At 42.5% G+C, this 13,812-nt stretch overlaps 1 protein-coding gene across 1 annotated transcript in view; it reads left to right on the forward strand.

Annotated features, from left to right (window-relative positions):
- The window catches only part of Trpm6 (transient receptor potential cation channel subfamily M member 6), a 114,763-nt gene extending 106,423 nt beyond the window's left edge, over positions 1–8,340 (forward strand). Inside the window, exons 39-40 of the mRNA XM_075975251.1 lie at positions 2,596–2,702; positions 6,479–8,340. Of these exons, the coding sequence (XP_075831366.1) occupies positions 2,596–2,702; positions 6,479–6,612 (241 nt within the window). The 3' untranslated portion in view covers positions 6,613–8,340. The remainder of the gene's footprint in view (positions 1–2,595; positions 2,703–6,478) is intronic.
- The last annotated feature ends 5,472 nt before the right edge of the window (positions 8,341–13,812 follow it).

Raw genomic sequence — 13,812 nt, forward strand, 5'->3', positions numbered from 1 at the left:
ATCTCTCCCTCCTGTAATTTTTTTTAAAGTTCCTCAGTGCACTTCAGTAAAATTATTATGGCAACTTTGTTTTATGTAACTTGAGGGCAGTGTCTCCTGAACCAGGTAGGGTGGTTTCATTGTGGCAACACCCAATTCTGTGCATTTGCTTTTCACAGTGACCTTTTGTTTTATTTTCTCTCAACTGATTAGTTTCATTAGAACTGTATCTAATTAATCAATGACCCTCATGACTGTAAAATCTGTTAAACAAAGTGTGAACTATAGGTCAACATCACCATCGGGGGAACATTGGTAGGAATGCATGGTCTCTGGGCTTCTCTGTACCTAAGGAGCCAAAATCTGAACTTTCGTAATGTCTCCTGGTGAACTGATGTGAATTCAAGTCTGAGGTGCACAGATTTAAGCTATTGCGTTCACTCACGCAACCACTCTATGTGTTAGTTTAACCCCACTTCGCAGATGAGAAAACTAAGGCTCACTCCAAATTCCAACTTCCTTGTAAGGTGAAAGAGTCAAAGGAAGGGAATAGTTGTTATGAAAAGGGACGATGGCTCTGTGAACTGATTCTAATGTCCTGTCTCACGCCTGCTCCTGCTGTCTCGGACTCTCTCTAGCGAGCCTCATTTATCGGTAGTTTGGGACGGTGTCTTGTTAGCCCACTGCCTGATGGCTCTGAGCGTTTGACAAGTATGAAATGGTGATGAGAGAGATGTTCTTCGGTGACTATGTATAGATGGCACTAATTAGCGTTTCCTCGTCTGTAGAACCACGCTACCACCTGCTTTTCCTGTGTTGTAAAAAATATCTGGAAAACAGCGAGTTGCGTTTTCCTTGAAAACTTAGTTATCGGAGACTGCAAAGCTTGGAGCATGCTGTGGGGCATCCACGCTAACGGAATGACCCCGCATCTCTTTCACTCTGCTCTGGGAATCCTCATGACCCTGATACAGAACTTTTTTTTTTTTGCAGAGATTTTTGATGATTTCATTTTAATTTTCATGAAACTCTCAGAGACAAATACCTTTCAGATATCACTTGAAAATATTATTTCTTAGTTGGATGTCTTCATGCCTTGCTGGGAAGACAGAAGTGGCCAGTTTGGGGTGCAAAGAAGTGAAATTTTCCAATGAGGTCACAGAGAGACTCCAAAGGGAATCTTCCATGCTAATGACTGAGCAAATGCCTTCATCTCTCACTTTATCAGATCGGAGGATTCTGGTCTAAATACCGAGTGTACCGAGTGATTCTGCTGTTTGTTTTTTTTTTTTTGCCCCCTCCAGTTTCACCTGACTGAAGTAGTGTCTCTCCAGCTGGACTGAAATGAAGGCAGAGTTAACAAGAGGCGGCTTATGCTGCCTGGTAAATACCCCCAGAGCTGTGCTTTGTGAGAGCGATTGAGTGACCAGGAAAGTTAATCCCCAGTGTCTTTCCACTCTGTCTTCCCAAGAGGTTTTCTCCACCTACCCAGCACAGAGCGGGAGGCAATCTGAGATCAAATTGACATCAGCCCTCATTCCGAGCTTGGCACATCTTCAGAGAGCCACTGTTCTTCTGCCAAAAGGAAGTGGAAATTGAGATAAATGCTTCAATCCTCAGATGGAAAAAAAGTCCATTTTTACACCATGTCCCTTTTGAAAAACCGCATTCCTCAGAAGCAAAGTTTATTGTTTCCCTTTGTGATAGTCTGCTGTGCTTTTTTTTTTCCTTCTTCTTCTTAAGACGTGGTATTTAAGAGCGGTAATTGAGTTCAGATTTTAAACTGTGCTGTTTCCACTGTGCATGTCATTAAAATAAAATATTAGCTTTCATACACTTTCTTTGGAGGCGGTCCTGGTGTGCTCTGTCCTGCGTTGTGCAGAGGGTCAAGATCTACAGAATAATGGTTGCGTGAACAGCCAATCTGGAATCTGCAGAGGATCTTTATATTAGAATGTTCAAAACGTGTCTCAGAGACACTGACTCCCGGCGCTCATGTGATTAATTCTACTACCTACTCTGGGCGTCTGCAGTCTATTCCCACAAGCGTTTTGTCTTGTCTAATAGTTGTCTTTACTTTCCGTGAAACAGTTTGCAGAGTCAAAAGTGGCTTTTCAAAGCCAGGGAATACTGGCTCTGGTGGCTAGTGAGGCGATGGGATTGGAGAGAGTCTTATTCAGAAAAGTATGTGGGTATGCGGCTTTGTACATCTTTTTAGAAGGTGCGCTCCGCTCCTCAGCAAAGTTAGCCCAGCCTTTACCTTTGGGTTGTTTTGGTAGCGCATATGGTAATGAATGTCGTTCTCTCACTCCATATGTATTCAGAAGGGTTTCGCTGTATTTTGTTTTAATGTAGCACATCGAAACTTCACTCTTCTATCAGATCAGTGTTGGAATGAGTTTCACAGTAGGTCTTGGAGTTGGGTACAAAGATTTAAGTGCATTTGAATTTTAAATGTGCAAACCTAACATTGTTACTTCCCCAAAGTGCTCTGTTCCTGGTTGGCTCCTTTAAGTGACTAGGTTACTACGGGATACTGTTCGCAATCTCAGAGAATCCTAGTTGGACTCCGTTTCCTCAGCTGTGATCTAATTGATATTCTGATATTCCCTCTAGATCAAGAGGGATGGTGTTTGGACCGGCCAATTTAGGGGAAGATGCAATTAGAAACTTCATTGCAAAACATCGCTGCAACTCCTGCTGTGAGAAGCTCAGGCTGCCGGGTAAGTCTCAGAGACTGAGAAACTCTCATGGAATAACAGTTATTATAACCCGGGAACGCGAGAAAATCTTCACCACATTTTTATTTCATGCGCAGCCGTTCACAAGCCTGACTTTCAAGACTGAAAAATTTCAAGTCCCCGGAGGGATTTAAAGGACAGGGTTTTGCTTGAGGTTCTGCCAAAATGTGATAAAACAACCCTGGGCTCAGAGCTTGTCACAGTCGCTTCACGGAAAAAGTTCCACCTACTTAAAAGGAGTGAAGCGGGATGCAGGGCCCCCGCTCCGCCCTTCCAAGGTCCTGTTTGCTCCCAGACCGCACGCGCGCAGCATTTTTATTCTGTTCCAGTGTGCTCATTGGGTACAGGAGAGGGTGTGGCCCAGAGGGAAAGAAAGGCTGTCAGTTAAAGCACTACTTTGTTCTCTAACAACTGCCCCTTGGTTAGCTCATTTGTTTGTTTGTTTTATAGCAGTGGGCTTGGAATCCTGGACCCTGTCACGATAGGCCAGCACTCCACTGCTGAGCTGAGGTCTCAGCCCTCACACCTGTCACCTTAAATTTTCACTGCAATGTGTGTGTGTGTGTGTGTGTGTGTGTGTGTGTGTGTGCGCACGCGCGGGCCCACACTTCAACACCACTGTGCTTGCACAAAAGTCAGCAGACAACTTGAGGGGATGTGGTTCCCTCCTTCCCATGTGTGAATTCTGAGGTTCAAAATCTGGTCACCAGGCTTGTGGGGAGCCTCTTTTAACTAGCTTAGATATCTCACTAGTCCCAAGTCCTGCCATCATAAACAACAGTCTTGCCTCTTTAAGCAACATTTAAAAAACAGAACCATTAACTGGGCAGTGGTTGTACATGCCTTTAATCCCAGCACCCAGGAAGGCAGAGGCAGGTGGATCTCTGTGAGTTCAAGGCCACCTGGTCTACAAAGTGAGTGGACACACAGGGCTACACAGAGGAATGCTGTCTCGAAAAATAAACCAAACAAAACCAAACAAAAATCAAAAACATCCCAGAGCCATCCAACTTAGAAATATGGTTTATTTTCTCCGAGTCTAGTACATTAGGCACAAATCCAGAATCCTCAGTATGAAGCAAATGGCTGAAGACTTTTGCTTTTCAGCAAGGAATCCTGACTCTGCTTGGGGTCTATTTGGCCTTTTCAGAAAGGGGCCTTACTATCTGCTGCAGCCTGCTTAGCTCTTGATTTCTGGGTCATAGCCAGGGTGTCCTTACACTGGAATTTCATATAGTTTAAGATAGCAGCTTTGCCTGCTTATCAAAGGGTACAGTCCTGAGTGGGGCACTGTGGCCACACCTAGAGCCTAAGATGTTCCAGAGGCAGGAGGAACACCTTGGTCAGTTTGGGCAGCACAGTTAGGACCCATATCTTTGACAAAAAATCATACCCCAACCTGGAAGTCAATAGAAGAGCGTCCTCCCTTGTAACCTGGGGTGGACCTAGAGAGAGCTACAACAAAACAGGCAATTTCTGATTCTGTTGGAATTGAGGGAGGGAGGTTTTTGTGAGCAAGACTTAGTTAAAAAAAAAAGGCATTAGGATCAGGCCCCTAGTTTCCTCCATTGGTGAGAATAGCGTGTACCATCCCACAGTAGCAGATGACTGTGCAGAAGGGGAAGGCAAAGGAGCAAGGAGGAGCTGTAGTCTCATAATTGCCCCTGCTGTGAGGCATGGGAGATGGACAAAGAGATGGATGCACAATGCTGTGTTCTCCTGGCTGGAATCATGAACCTGAGGAGGGGTTGGAGCTGGGCTGAGGCAAACCATGACTCTAAGTAAGGGAGGAAGGAGCTGATGACTATCTGAATCATCCCACAGTTGCCAACCGCAATCTGCTCAGGAATCATCCTCCTTAGGCACTGCACTCTGCCCAGTCTGACTCACTGTAGCCTGGACAGGGCGGATTCTATTCTTGAAGGCCCAGGACTTTATCTGATCAATCAGGGGCCAGTGAGACTCACGCCATTACTCATTGCTTCCAATCTTTGGGCCCAGTTGGTTGTTAAGTATGCACATGTAGGCATGCCATGGTAGGCTGTAGGCTGGAAGCCAGTTGTCTGTTTTCTCCCTCCACCATGTGGGTCCCGGGATTTGAACTTTGGTCATGAGGCTTGGCAGCAAGCACCTTTATCTGCTGAGCAATCTCCTTGTGCAGTTTTTGTTTTCCTTTTAGCTAAAAGTAAGTTTGTTCCTTTTAACAGTCTCTCAGCCTGACCTACTCACTCAAACTTTTTATCTTCTTTATTTTTGAATATTTTTTAAATGTACAAACTGCAAGAATTTCTAGAATGCTCATTTAGATTCTCTCTCTCTCTCTCTCTCTCTCTCTCTCTCTCTCTCTCTCTCTCTCCCTGTCTGTCTCTCTCTCCCCCTCTCCTCTCTCTGTCTGAAACTGTAGTTTTAAAAAATTAGTATTGAAGTGGAAATAAAGAAATACTATCATTTTATATCATTGGTAATAGAGTAAAAATGTTTGCTGTGGAAAACAGAATGAGAAAACCTTTTAGTTTTTTCATTCCCTTTATTTTTAAGGCAGAGGCAGATTAAGACAATGCATAAGACCCTGGAATCCAGACCTAGGCAGGCATGGCTTATGTACCCCAGTTTTGCTTTCTACTGCCTGTAAGGCTTGGGCTTTCAACTTCTTCATCTGCAAGCAAAGAGATAATTGTACCTGTCTCACCAAGTTGATGTGAAGATTTATTTTATGTATATGTTCAATATTTGTTGGTTACATGATTAATTATATATTACATATACATACACACGTGTTAGTTTTTTATCTAGAAAATCCAGCATTTAACATCAAAAAGTAAAACAAACAAACAACAACAACAAAACTGTGCGCTTTTCTTCTTGGTACCAGAGGTTGAGGCCAGTCCTTCACACAGATTATCCTCACAGCCAACCCCTGAATGGCAATCTTGGTTCCTTAGAGCCATCTGCCACAGCTTTCCGTCCTTGAGCTAACTAATCAAGGGAGTGAAGAGGAAGGCTATACTCTCATAACTGCTCGTGATGTGAGTTCACAATGCATGGGCAAAGAAAGAGTACAACACTGTGTTCTCCGGGCTGGTCATCAGGAACCTAGAAAGGGGTTTGGGCTGGGCTGATGTACATCAGAACTCTAAGGAAGGAAGGCAGGTGCTGGGGGATATTTGAGTCATCCCACAACTGCATGCCAGAATTCACTTAGGAATCACAGCACAAAGATGTTCGCACCATTTAATGCCCCTTTCCCTATAGTCCCTCCATTCCTGCCCTGCAAAGGTTACCCTGTTTACTGTTTTCTTTAAATGTCCTTTTCAAATGAAAGAGGAAGGGCTTGAGGAATGTCTGATGTGATCTTTAGTTGATGAAGCTTTTATAGGTGGCCACAAAGCTGCAGGCAGCTTTCTTGCAGAAAGCCAAACCTTAGAATCAAAAGTCACTGTTTTCACTCATCCCTTTGATCATTCCTAAGGTTCCCATGTCTTGCTGGACCTCATTTAAGTTTTATCAGACACATCTCATCCCACTAGGAGGTGGCCAGTGACTTACACAGTGACAACATCCGTAGTTAGAATTTCATGCTGTTATTGGGATGGGAGGGGGCCTGAGTTTAGATAGGGTTGAGTGTTTGGAATCTGTATGCCCAAGGCCTGGGGCAATAGAGATTCCCTGAACACTTTGACTAAGCCTGAAGTTCAATCTATCTACATGATTCAATGTGTTCTAGGCCATCTACTAAAACTGTCTTGGTTTCTTTGTAGATTTAAAAAGAAATGATTATTCCCTTGCAAGGGAACATTGCAACTCAGGACTTGAGAAAAACATTGAACCAGCTGAGGGACTTCCAGCAAGAGACAGAAATATAAATGCCCTGGAAGATCTCACACGGCTCTAGAAAGGGCGACGAAGAAGATGATGGTCTCTTAGCTCCTTTTGCCTTGAACTCTATGGTGATGTCCACTGATTGACACGATCCTGACTACGTCAGAATCTCTGTCAGGCTGACTGTACAGTGTGGAAGTTCCTGGAAGTGTTCTCTGATCCTCATCTCCCGCTGTACCGAGGACACAATGTCTAAAGGAGGGATCCTCCCAGATATTGACCTCAGAGCAGAATGTTTGACATACGTTCTCATGTCCTTGTTCTGCATGAAGACACTGAAGGAGTCCACCAGGGATACTCTCCTTTATACCTCATTGCTTCAGCTGGCTGCTTAGAACTCTTGGAGTAGAATGCTGTGCACTGAAGAACTGGGGGATTAATTAATTTATTTTCTTATGATGTTTGCAGACTCTATCCCCACTGCTATTCATCATTTCATTCATGCATTGTATCTATATACATATCTATACCTTTAGGTATACACACCTATACATACATTAAAATGTATGTGATTTCTTCTTCCTTCTCCAGGAACACAAGGTTTGAATAGCAACAATAGGGAAAACACGGGGATGAATGTCTGTTGGCCCAGGTTGGAGCATAAAGAGTCACAAAAAGTCAAGTCCTGGTGAACTCTAGATGCTTTGGATTATAGTCTTCCAGTTTCTTTGAATGAGGGAGAAGTACAAATTTAAACCATTTTTTCCTTACATACCCCCCTCCTTTTTAAATTCAAAAATCGGAATATGTAATCCCACAAACTGTTCTGAAAGGTTTCACTGTATTAATCTCAGGATACTAAGGTTAGAGACCATTGTCACTCACTGATCCTTTCTCCCTTTTGTCACTGTATCACATCACACCCACACTCCCCTTGGCCAGTCCTGTGGGGAAGATGCATCTCAGGCTAGAAGGCTTCGCACATATTTTCCTCCCTCCATTGCAGCGTTCTGATGGCTTGAATACTTTATCAGTTTCTGGAGCTTGAAGTGAGGTGTCCCTGGAAGCAACCCTGTGTTGGGGCAGGTCCCTGTTGCATGCTGGGTAGGGTTGCCCTGCTTCAGAACAAGTGTAATTTTTTTTTTTTTTTAACAACAGCAGCAGCAACAGCAAAGATTGAAAGATGACTCCCGTCTATCCCTGAGGCCCTCACTTAGCATTCCCACCTGGCCAACAGCAAACCTCCTAGGCCTAAAATTTCCACCTTTAGTTTTGTCTTTAGTTCTTACATTCATTGACTTACTTCTAATTCTCCTTTAGAAATCTAAACCCCTGCTTCCTTAGACTACACTTCAAGGGGAAGTATTGCATGGTGGGGTGGAAAACAGTTGTATGTGGTTCATGTGATTTTTGAGGGTTCATCAGTATTCTGTTCCCTTTGGTTGGTAGTAGGTGGAAAACTTGGAAATTTCTTATCTCTTTTCTTCCCTCCCTCCCTCCTTCCCTCTTTCTCTACCCTTCCCCCACCCCCGTGTAGCATAGGCAGCCTTCAAACTCCCAATCCTCCTGTTTCAGTCCTTGAAGTATGTGCTTGGGTGAGACAGTGATTGGCAGTGAGGCTAGAATATTGATGTTGGGAGGCGGTGCTCAGCAATATTGCCCAATCTCTGAATCAGGAAGGGATTTGTTGGTCTCACTTCAGCGCTGTACTCAACTCTAGAAAGAGCAGAGTTTACTTATGCAAGGGCCAAAGCAAATACACCGATTTATTGACCAAAATACCTGTAAACTGGAGTGAAACTTGAAAGCAAATACAAAAACTTGATTGTAAACTTTTGTGGTGTGCTTTTTTTTTTCAATACAAAAAAATGCTAAGAAAAACAACTGCAGAATATTATCTGAAAGAAAAGAATGGTTGGGCAAAGGTCACTGGAATTGCTTGCATATGATGTGACAGCGTTGACTGAATGACATGGTCACAAAAGGAGGCAGTGTTTGTTCATCCAGTCAACGGTCTGCGGTCTTCAGAAGTTATTTGTGAAGCGGCCTTTCTCAGCAGCATTGATGGTAAGATTGTGGCAGTGAAGATCCAACTCATATCTCATTTATCTTCCTTCCTTCCTTCCTTCCTTCCTTCCTTCCTTCCTTCCTTCCTTCCTTCCTTCCTTCCTTCCTTCCTTCCCTCCCTCCCTCCCTCCTTCCTCCCACCCTCCCTTCCCTTCTCCCTTTCTTTCCTCTTCCTTTTTTCTTCCTTCTCCTTCCTCTCCTCCACCACCACTTCCTCCTTCTTTTGTTCTGTATTTGGAACTCTACCAAGTCCTGAGGTATTTGACTTCTAGGCAGATGTTGGATTCAGAAAAGGGTCCTTTATCCTCCCTGCTAGCACTGTGGGCTCTGGCTGGGGTAAGAAAACTAGAGTAAATAAGAGGATATGGATACTCTAGCACCTCCAAGTGAAGGTGAATCGCACAGTCCTTTCCTAGGCTCAGAGCCTTGGTCACGGGTGGGATCTGGATGTGAGGCTCTGAGAAGAAGTCAGGAAATTCGTGTGTAGGCAATCTAGTGTATGGAGTCTCCTTCCCATGGACTTTGCATCTCTGGATTCTGAGTGATGCCCACTACTTGCTGTCTTCAAACTTCTTGCATCACAGAGGAGTGAGATTTAATATAATTTGGGGCATTCCTCACTCCAGCTTTGTAAAACAAATGCTGGGTGGCGATAACCCTTCAGCCAGTGCTCCAGGAACATATTGTTACTGTTGACTGTTGTTTGATATGAGAGCCAGTACTCTGGTTTTGGAAATGGTGGCACATGCCATCCACAGGTCCTCTTATGCTTCTCACTAGATCAAGCAAAAGGCATGGCTCACAGCATGAGGTCAACAACATTTTTTTTTTAAAAAAAAGAAATAACACAATCTTCAAATGATAGTGAATTTCATTCACTAGGTAATAAATTATATTTACATTTTTGACTGAGAAGGAAATGACTACCAACCCTTTAAGACCCAGGATGATTCTTTTGATGTCTCTCTGTTTTAATTTCTTAGGAAATAGCTTTTAACAACCTATACCTTGCCTATTGAATTCCTAACCAGTCTTACTCTTATCGCCATCGGTGGCTGATAACGCCTGAGAGCAGTCCTTTACTGGTGACTATTAAAACGAGATGATACCGTCCCAGAAACTGCCTAGAAATAACCATCACTTTATTACCCTTTGAAAAGAGGATTGATAGAAAAGTCATTTGAAAGATGGTTCATTACCATGCCCTAGTAAGATTTCTTTACTCACATCTCACCAAAGCACGAGAAAGGGAGGATTATTCTCTGAGGTCGGAATTTGAAGGCTGTGTGTTTGCCTCTTTGAAGTCTTGGTATTTAATTTTCTGTAGTCATTTCTTGGGCAATTTTCTAAGAAACTAGTTGAAGCTAATTTATCATAAGTTAAAGTCAAATGACAGAAAAGATTCTTCCCCCTTAACAGCATTTTATTCCACAGAGGTTAGCTTCTGAAGGAAATTGAGACTTAAATAGCATTTCAAATCTCCAGCCACATGGGTGGGGATAGGAAAAAAAAGCAGGATTCAGGAAGGCACACTGGCTTTGCAGTTAGCACAATTGTTATTATTATTATTATTTTGCTTTTTCTTTGTAGACCACTATGTGCAGATAAAACGTATTTTTTGAAATACTCCCCTAAAAATAATTAGGTATGTTGCTTAATTTTTCTAAGAAAGACATGCCATCCTCATGGGATCCTACACCTTGGTCTCTATCATTTTTGACTTTTAATATAAGTTTATATAATTTGTTTAACCTTTCTGTTAACCCCTAACTCTGAAATGGAGATGAAGATACTTAACTTCTAAATGAAGGTGAATAATAATGAGATAGCATTTAGAAGGTCCTTGGAGAATCTCATCTAAAAAGCTTCTTGTGAGCCTGGAATGCAGTTCAATAAATAGTGTGGGATTTTCATTTTGGCATGATGTGATTCGTTACTGAGTATTACAGACGGTGCTCAGTGGACGTGGTTTTTCTTTCTTTCCTCATCCCACCCCCCCAACAAGCACAAAAGGATTCCTGCTCTTTTTCCCTTTCTAGAAAGAAAAAAAAAAAACAAACAACTCATGGCTCCCTTTTTGGTTTCAAGATTAAATGTTTCAAATTGGGAAATCTGCCAATTCCCAGCAGCTCCCCTTTGCTCTTTGAGGCTCTAGACTTACCTGTCTTGTTTGTTCTGCCACCCTCTGTCTGGAGAAAGCGTTCTAGGACAAGACATCAAGCCCAAAGCGGCAGCACCTTAGGTGTTATTGTTGGAGGCATGAGAAGATAGAAGATACAGAGTTTGATGTTTGCAAAGCAATGTGGTCTTTTTTTCCCTGCAAGTTTTTATGAGCTATGATTTAAATTTTACCAGTACAGAGCTGGTTGGTAATAAGAAAATGTTGGTCTTTCACTCACCCGTGTCTTCTTTTTTAGCAACTAGCATCCTCTGAACTTTCAGCTCCTCCAAGGGAAAATTTACTGTAGATCCTTAGAAATTCTATCTATTGAGTTAGTGACAAAGCTCTCGCAATTATTGTGGAAGAAACTGTTCTGCTAATGACTGTCTAAACGTGGATGTAACACTTGCCTTTTGTTGGAAGGGTTTGGAGGGGGACTCTTCATTGGCATCAGGGGTTTGTACTTTAGCCTCTAATGAATCTTTTGCTCTGTATCTTAATGGTAACCAAGCAACCAGTCACAGAGCCTTGGGATGCTTTGGTAACAAGAAGAAACCTTCAGTGTCTTGCCTTGTTTTAGAATTTCCATATCACCCTTGGAATTGTACAAAGGAAGACCGGGAAAAACAGAAGTGATGGGCAGAGGGGAACGGGCCAAGCCTGTGTCGCTATGGGTGAGGTTACAGTGTCATGGATGGTGGCCGGGCCGGTGAATGATTTCTCGAGGAAGAGGTGTGTTTGGAAGATTATAGGCTTGTTGCAGATGGAAACAACATGAGACAAAATGCTGTCTACTTCTAGAGTACTTCTGGAAATTTCTTAGTGATAGGGCGGGAAGAGAGGTGTGGTGAGCATCACTATTTAGTCCTTAGTATGTGTTACTGTTCAGTGTCTTTCCTAGCCTAGAATATTCCATGAGTGGTCTTATACTAAACTGACACTAAGATTAAATTTAATAGATGAAATATAATCAGATAGCAAGCTTTTTCCAGGCAAATAAGGAATTTGCAACACAGAGGCTCATTATTGGCCAGGAAATTGCCACAGTGGCAGGACCACTATTCTAGGGAAGGCACCAAGCACTCCTTGTCTCACAGGCGCTGTGTGTAATATGCACTGTATCTATGCAATGATCTGATTCACTGAGTCCATTATGTGTATTATCTAGGCTTAAAACCACTACCTATAAATAAGTTAGGACATTAATGGGAATCATCTATCCGAGGAGCACTGAGATTTGAACCTGCAGCAGATCATTGATATAGTTATTTAGGTGATCCTAGCCAGCACAGCTAGTGGGAAGGTCTGAAATCTAGATTTGAAAGCTGGGATCTAATTTAGGCCTTCAGATAAGAATATCCAAACTGGGCTTGTGGAATGCTTCCTGGCATCGTCTCTATCTCCTAGGCATCACAGGGTTCAGTTCTGCACATTCGGGACATCTGTGATCCTCGTAAGTCCCTAGGCCAGCCAATTCTCTTGTTATGCCATGAGATATGTGCAGAATAATGGGTGTATTTTCTTTGGGTGGTTCTGGCACTGGGTCTGTTGGGGAATTTTCTACTTTCACATGAATTTCTATCTTGTTCTTTTTCTCTCAACGATTTAATAGACTCTAGTGCCCTGCTAGCTAATCACTAAAGAGTGAAATCATAGAATGGCCTGGCCCTCATGCCACGTCTCCATAGGTCTCAGAAGCTGATTTCCAATCAGAAGATGGCTTGAAGAATCAAGACAAAGAAAGGCAAATACACCAACAACCGACTGGTGTCAAGATGATTTTTCCCCTATCATTTCCCTCCCAGAGGAATGGGTCTCCTGCTGTTAATGAAGAAGTTGAATTCTGAAATCTGTCAGCTTGATTCTTGAGAGGATGGTTGGATTTGAGACAGCACTTCCACGAGCCAGGGAAAAACTGGGCTAGCTTAGGTGAATACTGCTTTCCCATTTCTCCTTCTCGCTACCTCTTGCCCCTTTTCCCTCTCTCCCTCCCTACTTCTTCCTTTGATTGATTTCTCTCTTTGTTACATCCAGTAGGCTGCAGATGTAGATAGAGAAATGTCACCAATTTTGCAACTGAGATATAAATTTTCTCAGACATGGAGAAATAGAAAATTGAGACTTTAAAAAAGTAAGGGTTCAAAAGATATATAAGAACAGTTTCAAAAAAGAGTACATCCAAAATATATAAAGAACTCAAGAAACTAGACCGTAAAAGGCTAATCAACCCAATTATAAAATGGGGCACTGAGCTGAACAGAGAATTCTCAACAGAAGAAGTTCAAATGGCCAAAAGACACTTAAGGTCATGCTCAACTTTCTTAGCAATCAGAGAAATGCAAATCAAGACAACTTTAAGATACCATCTTACACCTGTCAGAATGGCTAAAATCAAAAATACCAATGATAGCCTTTGCTGGAGAGGTTGTGGAGAAAGGGGTACACTCATCCATTGCTGGTAGGAATGCAAACTTGTGCAACCACTCTGGAAAGTGTGTGCCAGGAGGGTGGGCACATGCCCTTAATCCCAGCACTTGGGAGGCAGAGGCAGGCAGATCTCTGTTTTGAGGATGGTGTGGTCTACAGAGTGAGTTACAGGACAGCCGGAGCTACACAGAGAAATCCTGTCTTGAAAAACCAAACAAAACAGACAAGCAAACAGACAAAAATGAAAATGTGCTTCACCAAAAGATAATAAATTGGAAGAGGGACTAGAACCTAGGCTCTGAAGATCACCAATTAGTCTAATAACAACCACATTTGAATTTTAAAGCAAATTCTACTATGGTTTTACAAAAAATATTCACATGTTGATGTGACTAGATTTTGAGCTTGGGATCTCCGTGAGGTGTGTCAGGTAGGATTCTTGTCTATGTCTTCTCAGAGAGAATAAGCTACTAGGTATATGACTTCAGAATGTCAGCTGTAAAAATGATACTCTGTTAAATTATTTGCATGTGAACACGTATTTACATAAATGTAAAATAGCTGTTTGAGTGGCCACAGAAGACTTCAAATGAAATGACTTAAAATATTTTTGTTACA

The sequence above is a fragment of the Microtus pennsylvanicus genome, chromosome 5, assembly GCF_037038515.1.
Source record: "Microtus pennsylvanicus isolate mMicPen1 chromosome 5, mMicPen1.hap1, whole genome shotgun sequence".
In the NCBI taxonomy this organism is placed as follows: Eukaryota; Metazoa; Chordata; class Mammalia; order Rodentia; family Cricetidae; genus Microtus; species Microtus pennsylvanicus.